Consider the following 25,383-nt stretch of genomic DNA (forward strand, 5'->3'; position numbering starts at 1 on the left):
CCTACCACTTGCAGGTAGCCCTGGCAGATAACCCAGAAGTCCACCCCTAGGATACACCACTTCTGCTTCCATTGAAGGGCGAAAGCTCTCTTTCCTCTGCGGGACAATGATCATACCACCTGGGTGCCTCCTCCTTTTAAAAAATTCATGGTCTGCGCAGTGACAAAAGAAATACCTTGTAGCATGCTTTAATATTTAACCAGGGTTCTGGAGAACTGTATTCTCTTCCTCTCCCTCCCTCTCTCATTCTATTTCTGATACAGTTTTGGAGATATTCTGAATGCAAGAATCTCAAGCCATGTGGGAGAAGCACCTCACCACAATTATCTGACCATGGAGGATTGTGTAGGAAATTCTGGTAAGTTGCATGCCTGATGTTGCTGTCGTTCCTCTGAGTTGTCTCCATACAGTAGACCCACTGAAAGTAACTTACATCATTTATTTGAATGGGTCTGCTCATTTCCACGCTATCTGCTTCCATTTGCAAATAATACAGAAATGATTGCCAAAACTTGAACTATATTCCGCTATAGTTCAGAACCGGCTGCTGCAGCGCATGAAAGAGCAAATATAACTTGGAACTTAACAGTTGGAGAAACATTAGGAAAATAGAATAAACTGCCACATGAATGCAGCTTTAGCTGTAGACAACCTTTCACTTTCTGTAAATAATAATAATAATAATAATAATAATAATAATAATAATAATAATAATCCCAGCCACTCTGGGTGGCTTACAGCATGATTTAATCCTCTTTTAGGCCTCAGCGCTCTCATCAGGCTCAGGTCAATGGGGATGTTTTCAAGATGGGAAGAAGTCAGCAACTTGACCCTTCACCCACCCACCATTTTTTCCCGACCTAGAAAATGAACCCCTCTTAAGTCATTTGAAATTAACTCTCCCCCTACCCCACCACTCCCAGTCAAGTGGGAAAACCAGACACAAACTCAGCTAAGTGGGAGTAGTCGTTTGGGGCAGGAATTATAAGAAAATTGTCATGTTGGCTCTGCCACTAAGTGCTCCCCATTCTGCATTCACATTCAAGGCAAACACAGTTTTTGGAACATACCATTTGCCAAGAGAACATGTTGGTAATTTGTTTGAATTGTACACTGAGCTCACATATATGGATGGACATAACTGTTAGGCATGGTGTTTCTGTTTGTTTGCTTTTTATCTGAAGCATAGGTGCTAACTCCCTGGGGCCCTTGGTGCCCAAGCACCCACAAAATTCCCCATGAAGAGGCTGGGCACCCACCCACAAATTTCAATGCCAGGGGCATGCATGCTGCATGGCGTCCACGGCCCTGGGCATCCACAGTTGTGGGGCTAAGCTGGCACTCCTGATCTAAAGTGCAGTTTTCTGCATTTCTGCCATAATTTGGGGGGGGGGTATTTAAATTCTCATGAAACTTTATCAGTGTCTCTGTGCAGATTTCTAATATACACCTTTTTGTATGCAGCCTTGATTAATTTGGGGCATTTTCTCTGTGTTGTTTTAACTAAAGTACACACTTTCCTCTGATGTATTTTTGTACAAATTGCTTGAAGAACGAAATTGCAAAATTCAAAGAATAACTGTGTCCTGGTTTGTATATTGATTCATCAGAATTAATGGACCAGAGGCAGCATGTCCATTAGTGTTGAGGGGTCCATTCTGAGTAGCACCAACATTAGATACAACCCATTATCTGTGTACGTGGATCAGCATAGGAAGGCTGTCTTATACCAAATCAGACTATTGAATCCATGTAGCTCAGTATTGTCTACACTGACTGGGCTTTCAGACAAGGGGACATTTCCAGCCCTAAGTGGAGATGCTGGGGATTGAACCAGGTACCTTCTGCATGCAAAACATGTTCTCTGCCACTCAGCTACCGCCCACAGACACAAATTGCTTCTCTGGCTGAAGTCCCAGGGCCTTTCATGCTCTCTCTCTCTCTCCCCACTGGGTCTGAGGCAGTGTTTACTGTCTCCTGGGAAACAGCTGAGCATGTGGTTGCCTGAGCTGCTCCTGCTTCGTGTCCCCCCCCCCCATGCCTTCCTGCTTATGGGAAACAAGTTCTACGGTGGAGACACAGCCTGAAACAGGTATCCATTCTCTCCAGTGAAAGCAAGATGGGGGCCACCAGGAACCCCCAGCCAAGAATTCACGCAACCGCTTTTCTTAAATGTGAGTCCCCACCCCTTTGACAGACTCTTGCTTTCTCTGTTCTGATTTTTTTCCACTGCCATCAGCAGATGGGGAAGGTGCCAGATAAATGGGAAGAGGATTCCCCCTCCCATTATAAAAACCCACACTTGCCCATTAGGGCTCAGAGAATATACGAGTCCCTGCTTACAACCCCCACCCCCACCCCAAAGTAGAAAATTAGGGGAGGTGCATGGGTGCATTATTCTAGCATAATTTCATGTAACTGAGTGCTCTTCCTCATAAACAAAAGCAGGAGAGAGAGTTGTGCGTCCCTCTACCAATATTATCTTTAGATCTGTTGGCAACTGGGCCCTCAAAACTCTCCCATTTGTGGTAGAGGAATTGAATTTCTCCAAGGGAGGGACAAATTATCCAAAGATTCCTCAGAGCTGAAGCTCCGGCAAGAGCACAGCTTATGTCTTCTTCTTTTTTCATGTGGTGCAATGGGTTGGAGTGCCTGGCTGCTAACCAGAAGGTTGGTGGTTTGAGCCCACCCAGAGATGTCTGCGGGCAGGATCCTGCATTGCAGGGGTTGGACTAGATGGCTGTTGAGGTCCTTTCCAACTTTACAATTCTATGCTTCTGGACAGTGCTTTTTTCTGGGGGGATGCAGGGGTACGCATAACCCTAAACATATTGTGAATCTAACAGAAGAAGAAACTTTTTTAAAAATTACATTTTTTTGTTTCTTCTCTAGCACTGTGAATCATCAGTTCCGTTGCTACCCCCAATGGCCGCCTCATTTCCTGTCATGTTTCCTAAGTCTCAGACAGAAGCAAGAGTTTAATGTGTGGGGTAGGAGTTGGAATCTAGCTCGGTGATTGGCCAGTTTCGTTGTTGCTACCTCCGATGGCAGCTTCTAAACCTTATTTTTAAGAAAAAAACACACTTCTTCTAGGAACCTCCAGCCTGTGGGTCAAATGTGACTCTCCAGACTGCCCTCAGCTTTTCTGTGAACTGCCCTGAGACCTCTGGGTATAGGGCAGTATATAAATTCTAATAATAATAATAATATCTGTCTGCCCCTTGGAATTCTCCTCAGGCCACACCCTTCACCAACCTTGCTTCACACCCTCTTTGAGTATTTTTGCCTGGCTGGGATGTGTCCCTGAACTCTGATAATGCCTTTTGCTTGCTGGGATGGAGGATGGAAACAGGTGTGAGAGAGTGTTGTATAAAAAAGCCAGCAGTGCTTTTCTTATGACCCCTTATGAGCTCTTCAGAAGTATTTTGATGGATTGCAGCCACGTAAACAAGGTAAGTCTTGACATTTTTCTATCTGTTTTTCTAAAAACATATATATTTAAAAACCAGGCCTGGAAGTGGAGTGAACATGGTTGCTGATAACAGAGAGGGCACCATGTCCTCTAAGGACCAGGCGATGCAGCTCTGTGATGCGGCGGAGCAACAATTGGCTGCAGATGACCCTTCACTTGCCACTGCCTTCTATGTAGCTGCATTCAGCTGCAGCGTCCCAACAGCTGTCGAAAAAGTGGCTACCCTGGGAGAAGAGTCACGTGCCAAAGTGACGGTCACTTTATCAAAGTGGTGTCGGGATGGCGGCCCCATACCAAAGATTCAGTATGGTGGCCTGAATTACACGTCTCTCAGCGTCGAAATGGCAGCCATTTTTCTCTCGACCCTCAACCCCAACAACATGGCCGCCTCTCTCTGCAAGATGGAGGCCCTGCTCAAACTGGGCCGCTACGAGGAAGTGCTGCGGCGATGCGACTCTCTGCTGGACACCCAGCCTTGTGTGGAGCTGGCCCTCACCAGGGCATTGGCCCAGGTGCTGTCGCGGACCCACTTCCAAAATGGCGTCACAGGTTATCTGCATGCTTTTGCGGAATGCCGGGATGAGACAGTGAAGTTTGTGCACAGTCGGCAAAAGGAGCATCTTCAGCGGATAATCCAGGCATTTTTTGACTTCGTCTCACTTCAGGAGAAGACTCGCTGTGGGAAAGGGGGCTTGGAAAACTGGCAGAGCGACTGCTATGACTTCCTGGTTGCCATTTCACCAGAAGACATCCACACCTGCAAGCCCCAGGCAACCCACCTCTTGGAGAAGCACAAAGGCAAGGAAGGCGTCTCTGTCTACAGTGAGGCAGCCAGTGGTGCATTGTGGGACAAAAGAGCATCTGGACTCCTTATGGACAGGGCTGCTGCGTACTTCTCTCAGGGCAGGAGGGTGGCAGAGATGATGCAGGACATGACAGCTGCCTTTGAGGCAAACCCCAGCCTGGCAGCGAGGCGCTTTGAGGCCCTTTTCACCACCGGGGATGCTGAGAGGATAGAAAAACATGCCAGAGCAGCTCTAGATCTGGAGTTTGCTGCTTACAGAGAAGCTGTGCGTGCTAGACCTGAAGTCCGGAGTGACAGTGGCAAGGAGCTTCTCTCCCCAGTGATCCGAACCCTTCGCTTCCTCATTCAGATTTCTCCGGGCGCCCGGCGCGAACTAAATGTCCGCTTGGCAGACTGCTCCCTCTTGGAGGGCAGTGTCCAGAGTGCCTTGGAAATCTGCAACCACCTTCTGGATTCTGAGCAGGAGACCTATTACAACACCCTTCTTGCCCTCCGGGGGTTCTGCTACCTCCATGACAAACGCTGTGCAGAAGCCCTTCAGGATTTCCAGAAGATCATAGAGTACAGCTCTCCACACCCCAGCAGTTGCATCAAGGCTCTCTGTGGCCGTGGCTTAATCCGAGCTTGGGGCAGTAGTCCTTACCTGACTGCCCTGGATTATATCACTGCCTGTAGGTTTAGATTTGAGGAGACCAGCTTTGTCATCAAGTCCTACATACCGTGGAACCAGAGGGGCTTCCTGTTGATCATTCTACAAGAGGAAGCAAGGAAGATACTGGAAAGGAACCGAGACCCCAGGGGCACAGCTTCCCATCAGAACAAACCAAGAGGGCTGGATGGATTCCAGGTGAAAGAAGGGTAAGCAAATCTCACTGGGCAAATGCTTTAAAAGACAGATGAGTACAGGGCTGGGGAACCTCTGCCCTGTGGGCCAAATTAGACTCAGCAGGCCTCCCCAAATTGGAAACAGAGGCCATTTCTGCTCTGCCACACTCAACCAGATGCCCATCTGGCACCATTATACCTGTAGGGCAGGTTAAGATGCGGCTAGGCCTGGAAAAGTATTTCAGGCACCTTTCAACAGATTGGTGGCACCTGCAATGTCCTGTGTTGGGGTGGGGAAGCTTTTTGGCCCATTGGGTCAAATCTTTATCTCCCCACCCACCCACCAGCCGACTTTGACAGGTGGGTGGGGCCAATCACCTCTCATGAGCACTTCTCCATTGCACGTGTGAAGCTCTCCTTGACTTTTTTTAATTAAAAAATATTTTATTTTAACAAAGTAATAACCATAAATAAATAAGAATAAAATGTGCACCCCACCACCGAGATCATTCTATTGTAACTATCCAACCTCTCAAAATTTCAACACCTCTTGAGATGGTTTGACCCCTTTCCGTTTATTATTATTATTTCTACCCCGCCTAACAATACAAATTCTACAAACACCTTCCATATCTCCTCAAAATCAACTCTCCTGCATATTCCCCGTCTTACCTTAATGGCACATGTTAATTTATCATTAATAGCTATATCCCACACCTGTTTATACCATTCTTCCATTTTACATTCTGCTTGCCCCTTCCACTTTCATGCAGCTATCAATAAATTTGTGAGCAAGTCCTTCATAGCCTGCGAACCTTCCACCCCATCGTAAATTGATAATAATGCTACCTCTGGACCTTCGGTCAGCTTTAACTCAGTGATTTCTGTTATCTCCTTAAACACCCTTTGCCGGAAAAATAGTACATATTTACACCCCCACCACATGTGAATATAATTCCCTGTTTCCTGGCATCCCCTCCAACATAACATTGAATATCCCTTGTTCTCCTTGACTTTTAAGCCTCTCCATGTGCTGAGCTTTGCACACCCTGCAGAGACCTAAATAACGCTGTCCATCTTTCTTGGGCTGCCTTCAGGGCTACTGTAGACATGTTGTTTGGATTCTGGAAAGACCTAATATACAAGTGTTAGAGAACAAGAGAGAGATAACCCTACTTCCCCCCTCTTTTTTTCAGCGATGCATCTGGAGCTCACCAGCTGGCTTCTCTCCTGTTGGACCTGGATGCTTCAGATGAGACATCTCAGCTCCTCAGTGCTGATGCTCTGTACCAAATGGATCGATTAGATGAAGCTCACAAGGTCCTGTTGGTGGCTCTCTCCAAAACCTCCCAGAGATCTGCCTTCTTGGCCAGGCTGGCTCTGCTTCAGTTGAAGAAAGGCTTTCTATACGATTGCAACCAGGTAAGAGCAGCCAAAAGAAGGGAAAATCATCACTAAGGAAGCAACAAGGTAAAATGATAAAGGGTAACAAAGTGAAAAGAATTTTTTCAGTTCACTATATATAGACAGAAAACCTAATGACTTTGATACCCATAGATATGTTAACAACATTTATTACATGAAAATGAGGTTGAATCTTAGAGTAACACACACACACACACACACACACACACACACACACACACGTCCAGAAAACAAAAGGCAGTGGACAATCTTTCATTGGAGGTTTTTAAACAGAGGCTGGATGGCTGCAAGTTAGGGATTCTTTAGCTGTGATTATCAGGGATTCTACTAGATAACACTTGGGATTCCTTCGAATTCTATGAGAATACCACAACTGAAATAGATAAACATGTATGTCAAAATAAGATATACATAGTGTGTGAACAACCATGGAATAATCTAAGTGAAAAAGAAACCCTCTAAGCTGTGTATGATATGTTCTTGTAGTTCCTCAGTCATATTCTTTAGATATGCTGAAATGCCACCAGAATATGTTCTTGGTCAGGTTTTCCAGTCCAGCCCACAACTGCTTCTTACCCTAGAGAGACGCATTCACTATTTGAGTGACTGTACTCCAAACGATGCTGCGCTATAATAACTAGCTTTTAACACACAACCATTGCATGGTAGCTGAAATAATCCACAATGGTAGTTCTACTCTGCATAGGCCCATTGAAGTTAATGAGTGTGACCAACTTAGCCCCATTCATTTCAATGGGTCTACTCTGTGCAAGACTCAGTTGAATACAACCCATTGCCTTTACGCTATCAGTTAAGACCATGGGAGAGTGGGGCAGAACATCTGCATTGCATTCAGTGGGTCCCTGTTCAGTCCCTGACTTTGCCACGTAAACGGGTGAAGTAGTAGGCAAGGAAAAAGTCTTCATCCTGAGACCTTGGAGAGGGGCTGCCAGTCAGAGCAGACCAGAAGTAGCCAGTGTGATACCCTACAGATGCTATGAACTCCAATTCCCCATTCCTGCTGTGTTCTAAATCCCCATTCTGAAATCCAGGTGTGCGGTGAACCATTGGCAGAGCAGGAATTTTTGCAAGGGTCATCCACGAATTGCTTGTAGGCATAGTAAGCATTTTTATGTTTAAACAAAATCAAAAATCAAATGCACGTCCTTTGGCCATGAATTAAGATTGTTGACTTTTGGAAAGCTAGTTCAGAACAACCTATAACTTAACAGCAGAGGGCACTCTTATCTTTGCTTAGGACTCACAGAAACTCACAGTGTCTGCATAGGAACCTATTTTAGCTGCTTTTTGTAGAGATGCTCAAGACATATAGCCCTGGCTTACATGCAAGGGCATGGCTGTCTAGGCTTTGGAGAGCTAACAAAAACATCTTAATCCTGTGCTATTTTAACACATCACAACTCTGAAAAAAGATCCTGTAATCTGTAAGGAATTTGCTTGATTGGATCTGCTTCTTCCAGGCATATTGGGAAAGGGAAAGGAGTTAGATGGGGCAATGAAATCTCTGCCCCAGCTGCTGGAAATCTTACTCTATCTACCCCGCTTCCCAGAAACTATCTGCGTGCACCCGATTTGCTCTTTCCAAAACAATACCTGAACTGAAACACAGCCATCCTTCGGAATTCACACTTGTCCACATTTTCAAATGCCTTTCTCCAATTCAGAAATGTGTATATTGGGGGAAAGTATGAATAATAAATGTAGTACATCTAAATATGTGATGTTGGGAGAAATTGCTTGCAAAAGTTGTAGTTTGGAGAAATTTGCACTAAAATGCTGACACATTTCGACAGAATTTTTTTTTTAATTGCAAACTGACAGGCAAATGTGGAGAACCAAACCTAAGACAGGAGGCGAGGGAATGAGAAATGTCCGAAACCCAAAATGGACAGAGCCACCCATCTGCCCAGGTTTCTTTAGTTGTGATTCCTGCATTATAGATGGCCCTTGGGGTTCCCTTCCTACTCAACAGTTCTATGAGTCATCCCTAAATCTTGGTGCTGATTCCTCTTTTCTCTGTGTTTCCTTTACTTAAGCTGCTCAAGAAAATGACCCAAACTGGGGAAACCTCCTGCCTCCTGACGGTCGTGAAGATTTTAAAAGAGGAAGATAGAGCATTGTTACAAAGCCACTGTCACTCCAGGGCCATGACGATCCTAAAGAACAAGCAAGAGGGAGGTTACATCAAAGAAGCCATCGTCTACCTCTCCTTTGCCATCACCGCAGCAGGTGAGACACCCCACTGTAGCCAACTTTGTGCAAAACCAGGCACATAGGTCAATACTAATGGGCAAAACCTATCCCTCCTCCTTTATTTCTACAGGTTTTTTTAATTCCCCATGCTCTTGAATATATATGGGGACTGGACTACTTCAATGCACTCTTTGTGGGGCTGCCCTTGAAGATAATAATAAAAGAATAATAATAATAAAATTATATTCCCCCCCTCCCCAGCCGAAGCTGGCCTCAGAGCAGCTAACAACAGTAAAAATAATACAGCATACTAAAATCAATTCAAGATGGCAAGGGAACTTCAATGGCTTCCAGACCATAGCAGCCACATTACTGCCTGGGGTTGCATTCAGATCTCATATATGTCAGTTTGCATTTCTTAGTACAGAAAGCATTGATCTGATAGCGTAGCGATCTTTCCTATTCTACTTAATTCAAGAGGGTTCTGGGAGCTTCTCTACATGAAAGAAACAAGCAGAAGGTTCATGATGTTTGGGTTATTCCTTCAGAGAAGCGGAGTTCAGCTGGTTTAAACTGGTTCTGTTATCTCTTTCTGTCAAGGTCATGCTGACTATAATAGTGAGGCCAGAATTTGCTTGGGTTTCATTCTCTCTCTCTCTTTTCCTTTTGGTGTGGTGTTCCATTTATAGTGTTAAGGTTTAGTCTTCTTATAAGTACAGTATTGTAAGTTTAAAGTTAAGTCTGCTGCAACTGGATTTTTTACGGACAGTGCCAATCCTGAATGTATTGGATTTGTGACTATTATGCTCATTTGCCTTCAGTAGCAATAAAGCTCTACTGGATGGAATGCCTCTGGTCTATTTTGGGGGGAATCCTGCAATGTGTTTAAGTTGTTACTCTGCTAACCATACATTGGAATCTACTCAGGATCAATATTGAGTAGAATTTAAATGTCAATGTAACCCCCCACCCCTACCCCCATTTTAAAACAGTTGCATTTGTCAGTTTTTTTCTGGGCCCAGTTCAAGATACTCACATTAGTGCTTAAAGCCCTAAATGACTTGGGCCCCAAATATCTGAAAGATCTGCCTGCTATCTTTGCATATTTGAAAAGTCTGCCTGTTATTTCTCCAGATGCCAGGTTCAGAATTGGTTGTTTTCTGGGCCCTGGGCACATGGCACGAGTTCCTGCAAAAGAATAAAGCTCCATTTTGTTCAGGGAGATAAAAGGCACCCCTGTCTACCCAAATTGCTTGCAGCTAGAGCATATCACGGAAGAGACTTGTTGTACCTCGCAGGGAGGATTGCTGAGGCAACAAGTCTTTTCAAACTGGGTCGTGTGATAGTCAGTTGACAGTCACTGAGAAGCAGTCAAGAGCCCAGCGGAGGAACCAATGGGTGTTAGGTCTAGTTTCTACCAAACTGGTGAACCTGTACCTAAGTTGGGGCTCAGCAGAGCCAGGGCACCTCTAATCATCATCATCATCATCATCATCATCATCATCATCATCCTGTCCATGCAGCAGTTAAAGCCTTGGGACTAGGACCTAGGAGACCAGGGTTACAAATCCCCACTCAGCCAAGAAACTCACTGGGTGACCTTGGGCCAGTCACTGCTTCTCTCAGCCTCATCTCCCTCACAGGGTTGTTGTGAAGATATAATGGAGAAAGGGAGAGAAGCCATGCACACCACCTTGAACTGCTTGGAGGAATGGTGGGACCAAAATGCAAAATTAATAACAATAACAGAAAAAAGCAGCTATTAAATACTAATCTTAGATAGATCCTAACAAATACTAATCAAAATTAATTAGGATGATGGAAAAGGTTCTATCTCAAATTAGGCATGTAAGGCTCTGTCAAATTCACTTCTCCAGTCACTAATTTCCCCAATCTTAAATTCACTTCTACACATTTAGCAGCAATTTGCAGAAAGCAAAAACAAAACAAAAAAACCTACGATCCTCATGAAAATTCATAAGGATTTTAGTGCAAATTTCTCCTAATATGCAGCATTTTGACTGATGTAACATTTGTGCAAGCAATTTTCATTAATGTTTCACTGATAATGTTTCATTTTCATGCACGCTTTCTGTTTTGCTCCAGGAGGTTATGCTGTCGATTCGCTTCTTAGCCGGGCCCGCTGTTACGGGCATCTTGGGCTGAAGAAAACTGCCATATTTGATTTCAATGCCATCCTAAAAGAAGACCCCACAAATGCCCAGGCACTGAGTGGGAAAGGATTTGTTCACCTAGCTCTGAACCAGAAAAAGGTAAGAACGGGGTGGTTTTATTTTTCTGTTTACTTACTTACTTACTAAACAAGGCTTTGAGCCAGAGGAAGAATCATAGCTCAGTTGGTTAGAGCATGGTGCTGATATTGCAAGGTTGCAAGTTGGACCTCCGCATATTCCTGCAGAGGCTTGGATTAGATGATCTTCACCTGAAGTTAGGGGAAAGTGGGTGGACCAAGGAGTGTAAATCAGCATTCAATGACATAGTCCAGCCAGGCAAAAACATTCAAGGAGGGTGCAGCACAAGGCTAGTGAGGCACATGGCTCAGAGGGGTGTGTGACCTAGGGAAAGTATGAAGGGCAAAACAGAGAGGCAAAAAGGGCTGTGTTTGGTCCATGGGCCTGAGGTTTTCCCCATCCTGGCCTAGTGGATACAAGGACAGTCCAAGACGAACCATAGGATCATAGAACTGCAGAGTTGGAAGGGACCCCAAGGGTTATCAATCCCAACCCCTGCTATTGCTGGCTGAGGCAAAGGACAAGACAATGCTCTCAGTCAGAGTCTGGGAGTCAGCTGGGCTGGTGGGGCTGACAGATCTCTGCCCTCCAACAGGACCCCAACCTCCGTTGCCCAATTATCCCAATTGGCGGTGCCAACTCTGATTTTTTTGGGGGGGGGAGTTGTGCAGGGCTGCTCTAACCACTGCACCACTTGCTGGCTCTCAGGTCATGCCAGGATAATGATGTGAAGAAAGAGGAGGGGAAGAATGAGAGGCCCCAGGGACAGCAAGAGAGGGAAGATCTGACTGAGCTATAAAGGTTTTCCTTTCTCTCTCTGCTAAATCCTGTAAAGGCCTGGAAGGGGACAAAAAGGGATATTTTGATAAAGGTTAAACAGGATTAACATTTTGAAAACCCTCCCCCCCCACTTCTCTCCCCCCCCCCTCAACCATTAAATGCAAACTGTGTCTGTATCAGCAGCCCCCAAGTGGCCTGTCTTAATGGGGAAGGTTGTGATGGCTAGCTTATCTGCCTTCCGAGATAGCAGGCGCATGACAGTGAAGAGGCTTTAATGTTCCCTGTCGCATGCATCTTGCATGCATCTTTAATACCTCGGGATTGAAAAGAAAGCCCTTTGTTTACCAAACTAATAGAAAAGGCAGATAATTAAATGTCATTTTGGCTTTGAGCAGGGCAGGCGGGCAGGGGAAGCATAGAAATTAGCTCACAATACTTTTGCTCCGGCTAATTAAACTCTTTTAGCGCCTCCTTTGATTTTGAAGGGCACACAGGAGTGTCTTATAACACCTGGTACAGGGCAGAAGCCAATCTAGGGGAGAGTGACTGGTCTGTGCGCTGAGCCAAGAGGGTGTCGCAACAATGACTTAGAACGGAAGGCAAGAGGTGACCTTGAGCGAGTCGCTGACTCTCAGCCTGACGTACCTCACAGAGTCATTGTATGCCCTTGAGCTCCTTGAAGAAAATGGTGGAATATAAATGCAAATAATGCTGTTGTTGATAATGATCATCAGGGCTTTTTTTCCCAGCCAGAGTGTGCTGGAGCACAGTTCCAGCACCTTTTTCTGGAGCCTCCAAACAACAACTCATGGTGCTGAGCCCTGGCATGAACCAACTCCTGAACCAATGACTCTTCCTCCTTCCCCCTCACACACACAACCAATGCTGACACGACTGTGCTATTGCTCCTCCCCACAGGCAGAGGCCGCTGTGAGGCCTACCCACAGGCTACCGAGCCATCCCTTCTTCCTCCTCACTCTGGCTGCTCTAGCAGGAGGCAGCGGGGAAGCCCATGGCGCTGGAGGAAGCAAGCGAGGAGAGAGAGGGGAGGGGAAGCCAGGCTGTGGTGTGAGCGGATCACTGCAAGGAGGAGGAGGAGGAAGAAGAAGAGGCAGCCTCCCCATTGTCCTGGCCCAGGTGCCCAGGGATGACCACAAGCCTGTGGATGGGAGACAACTGATAATCATAACAACAGATGATATAAACCAACCAGAGCTGTGCAAACAATTAGCAGGCTTTTCAAAAACTACTCTTGTTTTATCCACATAGGAGGCTGTGCACGATCTGACCTCAGCCCTAAGAGCCAACACAGCTGTAGCAGTTCAAGAAATTATTTCATTAAAGGAGGAGGCCCAGTTGTTGATCCATCAGTGGTTGTATGACCACTGCAGGACTAGGCTGTCGGAGTTCATTGCTACCAAAGAGCGACCCGTTGGAGATACACTGAAGGACCTTGCTGTAGCTGGGGCATTGCTTGTGAAAATAAAGAGCAAGGACACAGAGAGTCACCTGCTTTATGTGGACCTTTTAGCCGCTGATGGTAAGAGAACTTTCAAATATCTTGGAGTACCGTCTCATTATTTGGCATTACTGTCACCCACTGTTTCTTAGCAACAAATGGAACCTGGTTAGTCTTGCCAAGGTGTGATGATTATCAGCTTATGATAGGGCAGAAGCCCCAGTGTTGCAGGATGCGCTCCCTGCTGAAACATGGAAGAGGCCCCATCAACATTGGCATTCTGCCGGCTTTCAATAATGCAGCTGTTTACCCAGGTGTTCCCTTGATCTCTTCACCTGAGTCTCCTGTTTGAACTGCTGTGTCATTATTGTGCATTTTAATTGTTGTTGTTTAGATTGTAATGTTTCTGTAGCTTGTTTTTATACTTCGTAAATAGCTTAGAAGTCTATTCTGACATTAAGCAGAATGATGATGATGATGATCTAGGGTTGCCATATTTCAAAAAGTAGAAACCAGGACACACCAAACATTTCAACAAAAACACACACACAAAAAAGTGATTTTTCGATTGACTTGCCTAAAATCCAGGACAAAGCGCCACATGGAACACCATCAAAATAAGCTCCAGGTGAGCTTCCCTGATGGGCAGGGAGAGACTGAGGAAATAACTTTCCCATTTTGCTTCTTCTTGTTCTGATCACGAAGGGGTTCCAAAAGCTTCCTTATTTTATCAACAGCAGTTATGAACTGGTTTTCTAATGGAAAAATCCCTTGTGTCAGTGCATGGAATATTAAAATCACAGTTTGAAATGTGGGCACACATTTCAATTTACTATGTTCAGAGTATGTTGTATGTGGATGTCTCATGTCAGTCACCTTTACAACAGTTTTGTAAGGTAGGCTGATACCAATATTCCCTTGGAGCCCTTCAGAGATCCATTGGGCAGGCAGCTGCCATTTACTGCATCAACAGAAGCATAGTGACCAGATCGAGGAAAGTAATAACACCACTCTGTTCTGCTTTGGTTGTACAAAAATGTCCATGTTAGGAGAAAGTCATGCTAAGATTCTGATGAATTTTCGTGAGAATGTCATCTTCTTCCTTTTAAGTTCAAATTGATGTGGAAATTTAAGAAGGAAACATTAGAAACTGAGAGAAGCAAGAACTATATTAGCCTATAGTAACCAGTTTATTGATGTTCATTGGCAGGGAGAGACAATGAGGCTCTGGCGCACCTCCAGGGAGAGTTTGGTCGCTCTGCACCCAATGATTCCATCAATGCTCGCTTTGGAATGCTCCAAGCCAAGAAGAGCCACATGAATGTCGCAGCCCATATTTTGGCCAGTTTGGCCACAAATTACAAAGATATAGGATACCTGATGAGCTTCCTGGACACCAAGCAACGGCAAAACCTTGCTCAGGTAAAGCTGCCTGCTTGATGCAAATTATGTCTGTTTTTCAGCTGAAGTTATCTCTGCTTCTCCACCAGTGAACCAACTCGTCTAATTGAACACTATCATATTGGGAGATATGCTGGAGAAACAAGAGAGCAGTTGAACAGATAGATCTGGGATGGAGAGCCTGTGGCCTTCCAGATCTTGTTGGGCTGCAGCTCCCATCATCCTTGACCATTGTCCAAGCTGGCTGGGGCTGATGGGACTTGGAGTTCCTATCATGCATGGAGGACCACAAGTTCCTTATCTCCAGATGTTGCTGGACTCCAATTCCTGTTGTGTCTGACTCTGTTCCTACATTCTGTGTTCCTCAGCAGGGTTGATGGGACTTGGAGCCCAGAAACACCTGGAGGGTCAGAGGTTCACAATCTTTTCTACAATGCAAGCTGGAGAACCTGTGGACCTCAATATAGTGCTGAACTGCAGATCCCATCATCCTTGACCATGGCATCCCAGCTGTTTTGGACTACAACTCCCATCATCCCTAGCTAGCAGAATCAGTGGTCAGGGATGATGGGCATTGTAGTCCAAAAACAGATGGAGACCCAAGTTTGGAAAACCCTGTCCTTGACCATTGCCCAGAGCAGCTGGGGCCAATGGAAAAGTCCCAACAATGTATAGAGTAGCCACAGGTTCCTCATCACCATATTTTTGGACTACAACTCCTATCATGTCTGTTCCTACATTCTGAATTCACCATGCTGTTCACCATGCTGGCTGGGGTAGAAGGTAGTTGGGACCTCATCTGCGTTCATTCTCTCTCTCTCTCTCTCTCACTCTGCTCAGGATTGCACCAATATCAGTTTGGAGGTGAAAGAGAGATCCCGCATCCTGGTTCTCCCAGATGATACCTGTTCAGGTTACCCAGGATGTTGGCTTTGTTCCCCTGATCCTGTTCTCTCCCATTGCAAGTGACACCCATCCTTTTTCAAAAACAAACAAGCTGTTTGTGGATTCTGTGAATCAGGCTGGCCTGAACAAACACAAAACAGCTCCTCCCTATAAAAAAAAAAAACAGCCACAAAAAACACCACCCTGTGTTGTGTGCTGATATGCTTAATAAATAAAGGGCCTGGAGAGGACTGTTTTGTATGCACCCCTCGCAAGCCAGCAGGAGGGTGTTAAGTAAGCAACTATTAATTTTTCAATCCCTGAGGCAAAGAACCTCTCTTCTCTAAATCAGGCAGGCAGTCGGAGGGGGCATATCTCTTCTGGGAGAAAGAAGCTGGGAGATTTTAAGAACTAATTGCCAATCACCGACTTAATGTGGGAGTTAAAAGGACGACCAAGAACATTACTCCAGGGGGGCAAAGTGACTCCTTACTTAGAAGCGAAATGTTTCTTAGCTACATGCATTTAGCTGCCTTTTCCCTAAGAGGTTTGCATTTGTAGCAAACTAGATATGCAAGCCTTCCCCCTCCCAAGGTGTTAGGGAGCAACCCTAGCCTATTCCAAATAAGCCAATTTTTTTGCCTATTCCAAATAAACAAATGCACCGGGGGGGCGCACAAATGAGGGACACTTCCAAAATGACATGCATAAGTGGACTTGTATATATTCATAGAATCACAGAATTGTAGAGATGGAGGGGACCCTAAGGATCTTCTAGTCCAACTCCCTGCAATGCAGTGGTCCCATACATTCCTTCCATGTTGAGATACATCAGCAGCTTCAGCATCAGTTACACTCAGGGCAATGTTCCCTTCTTGGGGGCTGCATGCCGGTGGTGGGTGGGTCCAGAGAAAAACATGGGAAGATGAAAGAATGCATTTTTATTTTTATTTTTACTTTTGGGAGTTTCTAAACACTCCCACCCACCCTTATCTGTCCTCCTCCAAGGCAGGCATGAAGCATTCTCAGAATTCAAGGACACATACCACACTCAAGGAGGATTCAAAGCAGGGTTGGTGAGGCGAGTGGCTCAGAGACACATGTGGCTTTGGGAGAGTCCCAGACAGTAAATTCAGGGACACCCCAAGACATTTTCTTGCCTGGTGTCAGGGATTGGCTGGACGAAGTGGAGTGGTGGGAGGCACCAGCTGGAAACCCAAGGGAAACTCTGGAGGAGGAAGGCTCGAAGCCTGGGGATTGCTGGTAGGACACTGAGGAAAGGTCAAAAGGAGAAGATTGGGAGGAGAGGCTGGGTGCTGAAGGGGCAACAGGGGTTAGTGAGCAGGAGGAAACTGTGACAGGGAGCAGTTAAGACTCTGAGGCTACAGCAGAGGAGGGGGGTCAAGGGACGGCTGAAGAATCCCTCTCCTGCTGTGACAAGCTCCCCTCCACCCTGGTCTGCAAGAACACAGAGAATAATGAGGAGAGCAGAACAGAGGCCAGAGGTGGGCAGATGCAGCATGAGACTGCTTGAGAAACAGCTGGGAGAGGAGGAGTCTTAGAAAGGGTGGAAGGCAGGGACCTTCAGTCCTGGAAACAATTCCATAGGGGCAAGATCTAGTGTGAAGTGTTAACTTCACTGGCATGGCACTGTGCCTCGTTCATGGTGACCTGCATCTGACTCCAGCCCTGACACCTGTGCAGAAGTCCATTTTACTGACGAGCCCTGCACACCTCCGTCCACCAACAGCTGCCCTGTTTTGTCTAGTGGTGGTGCCAACCCTGATACTCCCAGGTCACACAGGACTGTTCTAAGCACTGTCTCTCTCAATGACTCTCAGGTCATGCCAGGAGGCATGAGCCAGGCTCAAAGACATATTCTAGCCAGGCAAAAACTATTGGGGAAGGGGTGAAATGCAGTGAGTGGGGAGGTGTCCCTGGGGAGCAGAAAGAAAGGACTGGAGGGCCACCTTCAGTTTTCAGGCCTGCAGTTCCTCACCCCTGGTCTGGGACATTATGGGAAATTTGAACAGTGGGTCTGTTTCCCAGTCCCAGCCATTGCCCCATGGAAAAAGGTATGAGACCTTCAACCCCAGAGCCCCCTGCCTTGATCCCCCACAGTCATCAATCAGCAACCAAGCAAAAAATCAGTATAACTATACAAGTTACTTTGGCATCCCTCCAGTTGCCCTGATATTTTGGGAGCTAAATTAGGCTGCCGTGTGCATTAGCAGTAATTTTAACAGAAGCAATTTTCTTTCCAGCTCGCGTTGCCAGCTGTAAGATGTGAGATGCAATAAAGGAACTTACTGGCAGCTGGTTTAAACATGAAGCATTTCCCTGGCCTTGGTCAAAGTCTTCAGCGATAGCTCTTTTCAAAATTCAGAGCTGCTGTTCCAGTGTGGAATGAAAAGAATGAGGCAGGTGGGTATGTTTAGTCTGGAAAAGAGAAAACTGAGAGGTGAGATAATAGCTGTCTTCAAATATCTGAAGGGCTGCCAAATGGAAGATGGAGCAAGCTTGTTTTCTCCTGCAGGACCTGAACCAGTGGATTCAAAGGACAAGAAAGGAGATTCCTTCTAAACATTAGGAAGAACTTTCTGACGGTAAGAGCTGTTCGACAGTTTAATAGAATCCCTCTGAAGGTGGTGGACTCCTTCATTTGAGGGGGTTTTTTAACAGATGTTGGATGGCCACCTGTAAGGGACTCCTTAGCTGTGATTCCTGCATCGCAGGCGGTTGGGCTAGATGACCCTGAGGGTCCTTTCCAACTCTGCAGTTCTCTGATTCTGTTAATATAGCCAGTGATATAGTCACTTTAACCACAATGCCACACTCCTTCAAGAACACAAGGCATGGATGAGCTCCTTTTAGTAAAGAGTAGAATAAGGCAAGAAGATCAAACCGATCCATTCTTAAGGAAATCAGCCCTGAGTGCTCACTGGAAGGACAAATCCTGAAGCTGAGGCTCCAATACTTTGGCCACCTCATGAGAAGAGAAGACTCCCTGGAAAAGACCCTGATGTTGGGAAAGATGGAGGGCACAAGGAGAAGGGGACGACAGAGGACGAGATGGTTGGACAGTGTTCTCAAAGCTACGAACATGAGTTTGACCAAAACTGCGGGAGGCAGTGGAAGACAGGAGTGCCTGGCGTGCTCTGGTCCATGGGGTCACGAAGAGTCGGACACAACTAAACAACAACAACAACAAAACAAGGATTGTCAACTAAGCCCCCCCCTTTTTTTTTTTACTAAGAGGAGACCCATTGAAATTAATAGATCTAATCTAAGTCATGTCCATTAATTTCAATGGGTCCGTTATTTACTTCAGGATGGATACATTCAGAGTAGACCCATTGGAGTTAATGGTCTTAAGCTAGAGGCAGAGCCATTCTAGTTGCATCCCCGTCCTTCTCCCTGCTGAGTTCTACTGGGACAAAGAAGGAAGAGGATGGGCAATACCACCCTCTAGACTGGTTGTAAGTAAAAATGACCAGCTGAGAGAAGATTCAGATTGGTGGGGCAATGCCCTATTTGCCCTGATAAAGCAGCCCTCTGCACCGCTTGCCGGTGGCATTGTTTATTACTTAAACATTTGCTCTGCAGCAGTGTGATGAAAGCGCTGTTTTCGTTTCTGAGCACTAAAGGAGCAGTAATGAGAAATCCATTAGAGCCACGGTGTCCTAATGAAGGTCTCCTGATTGTCCTTCATGAATTGAAATGGAAGGAAAGAGCTAACTCTTAGGGGCTGTGGGGGCTTCGGCCCCCATAATAAAATATTTGAGATATTTTCTCCACGTGATGTTATCTGAGTTATCAATATTCTTCCTTGTTCATCTTTAAATAGTTTTTTGGGGGGGTCCAACTCTGGTTTTATATGCATTACAACTCCTCTCTTTTTTGTTAAATCAGAGGTTGCAAAGTCCTTTCCCAGACTTCGATTTATCAAAATTCTTCTATGTTTCTTTGCAATGTGTGTTTCTTGGAGGCATATCACACCCAAATTTATAGCTTCTCTCCATTCTTCAGTCTCCAATTCAAACCAGATTTTCACCATCAAGTTCTTATTTTCCTTTGCAGCCATCATGTCAGGCCTCTGGCTCTCCTTTATCATCTGTAAAGTTACAGCTCCTCCTTCCTTTTTCTCAGGAACAACATATATCTCTTTCTTCACACTCTCAAAGCTCTCAAGTTTCTCTTCTTGTTCAGCTACATAGGCTTCCTGAGTCAATTCCTTATCAGATTCAATGAGTTTGTTTACTGTTAAGTCCAGAGTTGTAACATTTGTAGCCAAAACATCAATTTGGCCTTGTAGCTTTCCCAAGAGAACAAAGACTCTGTCCAATTCAGCTTGAATTTCCCCTCCTTCAGCCATTCTTGTAATGTCCCAAAACCCCCTCTAGAGGGATTTTGGTTACTCAGTGTTCTTTCCAGTTCAAATCCAAAAATCAAAGTAGTTTGTATCAGTTCTTCCTTATTTTCAACAAAATATAGTCAGCTTGTAACAAATATAGCCAGCAGAAACAACAGAAACAAAGTTCTCTTTTTCCGCCTTGACAGCTAATTTGACAGCTGTCAAACTCTTCAATACCTTCAACAGGCTCTCTCGCGGATCACTCCTGGGTCCGGGGGGGGTGGCACTTCAACTCCCAAAATTAGCTCTTATCCTCCAGTAAGGTTTCTTCTAGTGCCAAATCGTGAAATTAATGTCTTTTGCCCAATAATAAAGGAAAAAATTCTCTCGACCTTAGTTAGCAGGTCCTTGCTTTAGATTGTTTACAGGAGGAGGAGGCTGACTTCCTGTTTACACCTCCCCCGATCGTACCTAATTCACCGAAAAAATTTCTTTAAATGTCCAATTTCCGTACTACTCACGGGTTGTTATTTTGAAGTCCAAATCACAAGAAGAAGTCAGCGCTCTCCGGCCATGGCAGTGCGGCTTCACTCCACAGGAGAAGCAGTCGACTCTCAGCACCGCGCCGCTCACCCCGTCCCCCGTTCCGAAGCCTTTAAAAAGGCTCCTTCACAGCTCGGGGGGGCGCAAATGGTGCCCGCCGAGTCACCAGGTTCACAGGCTTCACCACCTGTGATTTTTAAGGGTCTCCGCGTCGCCGCAGCGGTACGACCCTGATCCTGTGGAGCCGATTCCCTCTGGAGCTCGGAGGGAATCCGCCATTAGCCGATGGCGCTAACCCGGAAGTCTACTGGCACTACAATGAGTCTTAAGGATGATGAGAGTTGTTAGGAGACTCTCTACTCCCCCCCCCCCCAAAGAGCTACAATTCCCAGAGCTCCCTGAGAAGAGGGATTGTCTGTCAAACCACTCTGGGAATTGTAGCTGCGTGTGAAGAATAGGGGTCTTCTAGCAACTCTCAACATATGTTGAGTGTTAAAGTGGTATGATACTGCTTTAAAATGTATAGTGCAATTGGGGTCTTAGTATGGTGCAACTGGATTTTCTGTATCCTTTGCATGTTGTGATAGATCAGCTACGATGTGATCCTTCCTCCATTTCCTCAGAATATTACTCGAAGCTTCTAGTTTGCACTATGAGAGCATGATGTTAGATCAGATGCGCCTTTGGCCAGATCCAGTAGGCACTTTAGCTTCACCCACTTCACAGAGAGCTTAATTCATCAGCCCCAGGATTCCTTAAAAAAACATCCAAAACTGGTGAGAAGGAGAAAAAACAACCAAATTACTGCCTTAATTTGCGCTGGTACATGCTGACCTCCCCACCCACCACCCGTGGCAGAAATGTCGCTACGGCTACTTAAACCTCATCTTGCATAGCTCACAAGTGTTTGGCGTGGAAAATCCAGATTGGTTTCAAATTGTCACTTCAGGCTGAATTCTGTGTTCCCTTTAGTAGATGACATAGAGCATACTATCCGAGGAGCAACAGTGGTGTCGTGCAAGCAACTTTAAAAGCACACGGTCCTCATTTATGTATTTTTCTTCAAATGAAAGCATCATGAGTTATTGGATCCTAAGCATGTGTGCTTAGGAAGTAAAGTCATGGTGAATTTACAGGAACATAGGATGCTATCTTAGGTCAAGTCAAACCATTGGTTCATCTAGCTCAGTATTGTCAACACCCACTGGCAGTGCCTCTCCGAGGTTTCAGATGGGGGTATTCCCAGTCCCACTTGAAAATGCCAGGGATTCATCCTGGCATTCCCAGGGTTATCCAGAAATTCCAGAAATTCAAGAGTTTAAAATTATAGAATCATAGAATTGTAGAATGGGAATGGATGTCCAAGTTCATCTAGTCCAGGGGTGGCCAACTCCCAAGAGACTGCGATCTACTCACAGAGTTAAAAACTGATATTGACCTACTCCCTTTTTGGGGGTTCAGGTAAAAATTGTTGAGCTTTTCTTAGGAAGAAGGAAAGCCCTGGTTTTGGGGGGTTCAGGTCAAAGTTGTTAGCTGTTTTTAAGGAGAAGGAAAGCCCCGTTTTGGGGGAGCCAGTGATCTACCACAGACATGCAGTGATCTACCTGTAGGTCACAATCTACCTGTTGGACATGCCTGATCTAGTCCAATGCAGGAATCACAGCTAAAGAATCCCTGACAGATGGCCATCCAACCTCTGGTTACAAACTTCCAATGCAGAAAAGTCCACCATCTTCCAAGTGAGTCCATTCCACTATCGAACAGCTCCTACTGAGAGAAAGTTCTTCCTAATGGTTAGTCACAGTCACCTTCCTTGTCTTTTGAATCAATGGGTTTGGGTCCTACCCTCTGGAGCAGCAGAGGACAAACTTGCTACATCCTCCATGTGACAGCCCTTCATATATTTGAAGATGGTTCTCATATCACAGTCTCCAGGCTAAACATACCCAAACCATTCATAGCCAACTTCTTGGGACTTTCGGCATGCAAAGCAAATACTCCACCACTGAGCTACAGCTCTTTAGTCAGACTTACTTCTGAGAAAAGAACCTAATTTAGGACTGGGGGTAACCAATATTCTTCCTGTCTCTAGGTTGCTTCCAAAGAAGGAAATGTACTGGTGAAGGAGCAATTCTACACAAAGGCTGTTGGCTACTACTCACTGGCCGTCTTGGCAAGTAATGGCAATCCACGATATCTCCGCCAACGTGCTGCTTGCCTAGCCCACCTGAAGGACTACAATAAGGCTTTGCCAGACATGGACAAGGTGATCTCCAACCACGGGAAAAACAGCCTGAAGACTCAGATTGAGGACTACTGCTTGCAGGGACATCTGCTCCTGTCCACCTCCAAGGAGGAACTGGCGGTCAAGCGGTACATCCAAGCTCTTCAGCTGGAACAGTCTTTGGCTCTGACCATCATTGCTGCTGATCACGATGGGGATGCACTGTCCAAAGCGTTCCTGCAAACTGCTCAGTCCTCCTTTGCAGCAAAACGTTATGAAGAATCCTGGAAGACTGCAGAGTATGGGCTAATGATCAACCAAAACAACGCTGAGCTTAAGAGACTTAAAATAAGACTTAAACGGGAGGCATCTGGATGCAGAGTACAATAATTTATTCAGTCTGGGTCACAGGAGGTTTTCTCATGACCTGCATTTTTAAATCAACCATCTCGATTTGCATTTCCCAAAGTAACATACAGTAGTACCTCGGGTTACAGACGCTTCAGGTTACAGACTCCACTAACCCAGAAATGGTACCTCGGGTTAAGAACTTTGCTTTAGGATGAGAACAGAAATTGTGTGACGGCGTGTTTCAGGTTAAGAACAGTTTCAGGTTAAGAACGGACCTCCAGAACAAATTAAGTTCTTAACCCGAGGTACCACTGTATTTACTAGAACGTAGTTACTCATAAGTTTTCGCACATCGCCCAATGTTGTGATAATATAGCTCCCCAAAAATGTACCAGAGAACATATTTTAGAGACGAGACATACAAGTGTGTATTTTATGAAACAGTGTGTTGAAAATTAATGTGATTTTTGGTGCATTTTTTTAAATTGCAGAGTAGTGCAGAAATGGACTTAGGAATGACCACATTCAAAGCAGACAGAGACAGACAAATGAATGGATCCATCCTTCCTTATTATTCAGTGCTTTAGTTCAGCAAACCTCCACAAGCACACACTTTCTTCTTTCTTTTCTCTCTCTTTTGCTTGTGAAGACCAGAGAACACATATGGAGATGCCTCTTATTCTGTAGAACCCTGTTTCTTGAATGCCCTCCATATAACAAAATCATACTGTCCAAGTTGTGAATTATTATTTTTTAATCAAACAAATATTTGAAAGGCAGGAAGAAGGTAAGTTTTTTCAGCCAACTAGTGAACACAGTATTTTTCAGAATCATTTACAGCTGCTGTTCGTTTATGTATTTACTGGGGAGTAAGACTGATCTAACTCAATGGGGTTTACTTTTGAGCAATAGGATCAGTTGACATCATTATTTATCATCCTTGCTTTCCTCAGCCAAGGATTTTTGCTGGTCCCAGTTCTTCTCATAGAAAAAGCTGCTCCATACTACTTCGCAGATGGCAGGAGGGTGGGCATTTAGCAAAATGGAGAATCTCAGTGAAATGGTCTCTCCAATTTCTCTGCCTGCACATGGAGTGAAGGATTTCAAGAGGCCATGTCCTAGTACAAGGCAGCTTTCATGTTAGCATGTATCAGCGATAGAGAACCTAAGGTCCAGAGGTCAAAATGTGGCCTGTGGCTTCTCTATATGGCCTCTGGAACTCTCCCCAGTCCACACCCCTCAGTGGTTCTGCTTCATATCCTCCTTGAGTGTTTTTGCCCAGTTCAAATGTGTCGTTGAATTCTGGTAATGCCTCTTGCTTGCCCAAATGGTAGAGGTATGTTTGTAAACTATGTGAAGGATGAAGTTAATATTCGTTGCTATGACCACCTTTGCCCCGTCCTCATCTGCTACTTGCATGTGGCACCTGGAAAGTTGTCCAGATGGGAATGTGGCCTTCATATTGAAAAAGGTCCCCTTATAGAATCACAGGGTTGTAGAGTTGGAAGAGACCCAAAGGGTCCTCTAGCCCATGGGTAGGCAAACTAAGACCCAGGGGGCAGATCCGGCCCAATTGCCTTCTAAAGCCAGCCTGTGGGTGGTCCTGGAATCAGTGTATTTTTACATGAGTAGAATGTGTGCTTTTATTTAAAATGCATCTCTGGGTTATTTGTGGGGCATAGGAAGTCGTTCATCTTTTTTTTCCAAAATATAGTCTGGCCCCCCACAAGGTCTGAGGGTCAGTGGACCGGCCCCCTGCTGAAAAAGTTTGCTGACCCCTGTCTAGCAGTGATCACACCCCTCATCCTTTTTGTGTATCATGCAACTGTCTTGCACTGTCTGTAGGAGTAAGCCATACTCAGCCTGGTAGGGATTGCCCCTGTGTAGGAATGAGCTGTGTAGCTTGAGTATCACTTCACCACCTCCCCACACCACCCCAGTTGCACCAGGTTCCCTGGCTGGTAGTACCAAATTCTCCTTCCAAAGCCAAGCAACCTTTGTGCAAAGACCTCATGGCAGGGGGGGGGGGTCACTGGTGCATAATTGTTTCTCCTGATCAAAAAGAGGGGAGGGGGAAATCCGCAGAACACTTTCTTCCCAGGCACATGTTCTGACTTCCATTCCACCACGCCCACACGCTTCAAGTGGCAGACATTCAATGAAAGAGTTTTACTGTTGAAGTTTTGGGGAAGGAAATGTGATCGACTCGTGTAATGAGACCCATCATATCCCCCCTCCCCGAAAAATGTCAGTGATTCCGCCATATCATCGCCTCCCTTTTAATTGCTTCTTCTGTTCCGAACAATTGGTGTCAAAAGGAACAGCTGACAGCCTTTTCTCCTTAGCAAACGCGCCTCCCTTTTCATCCATCGGAAGATGGATATGATATCCTC

The 25,383-nt window shown here is 45.5% G+C and overlaps 1 protein-coding gene across 2 annotated transcripts; it reads left to right on the plus strand.

Annotated features, from left to right (window-relative positions):
• Positions 1–1,991: 1,991 nt before the first annotated feature.
• On the plus strand, positions 1,992–23,109 carry TTC34 (tetratricopeptide repeat domain 34). 2 transcript variants are annotated; one of them, XM_053400652.1, is made up of 9 exons: positions 1,992–2,174; positions 3,238–3,352; positions 3,510–5,135; positions 6,299–6,524; positions 8,585–8,777; positions 10,848–11,014; positions 13,043–13,313; positions 14,443–14,654; positions 22,508–23,109. In XM_053400652.1, the coding sequence occupies exons 2-9, from the start codon at positions 3,336–3,338 to the stop codon at positions 23,027–23,029; spliced, it is 3,234 nt and encodes a 1,077-aa protein (XP_053256627.1). In that variant the 5' UTR covers positions 1,992–2,174; positions 3,238–3,335; the 3' UTR covers positions 23,030–23,109. The 2 variants fall into 2 exon arrangements, with proteins under 2 accessions (XP_053256627.1, XP_053256628.1); XM_053400653.1 differs by having other exon boundaries at positions 1,992–2,092.
• Positions 23,110–25,383: the final 2,274 nt, after the last annotated feature.

The sequence above is a fragment of the Podarcis raffonei genome, chromosome 8 (assembly GCF_027172205.1).
Source record: "Podarcis raffonei isolate rPodRaf1 chromosome 8, rPodRaf1.pri, whole genome shotgun sequence".
NCBI lineage: Eukaryota > Metazoa > Chordata > Lepidosauria > Squamata > Lacertidae > Podarcis > Podarcis raffonei.

What these genes read in the sequence shown, in the direction of transcription:
- TTC34 (XM_053400652.1), top strand. An exon ending in GGATTCCAGGTGAAAGAAGG is followed by an intron (nt 5,136 to 6,298) that starts GTAAGCAAATCT and finishes TCTTTTTTTCAG; the next exon opens with CGATGCATCTGGAGCTCACC. An exon ending in CTTTGCCATCACCGCAGCAG is followed by an intron (nt 8,778 to 10,847) that starts GTGAGACACCCC and finishes GTTTTGCTCCAG; the next exon opens with GAGGTTATGCTGTCGATTCG.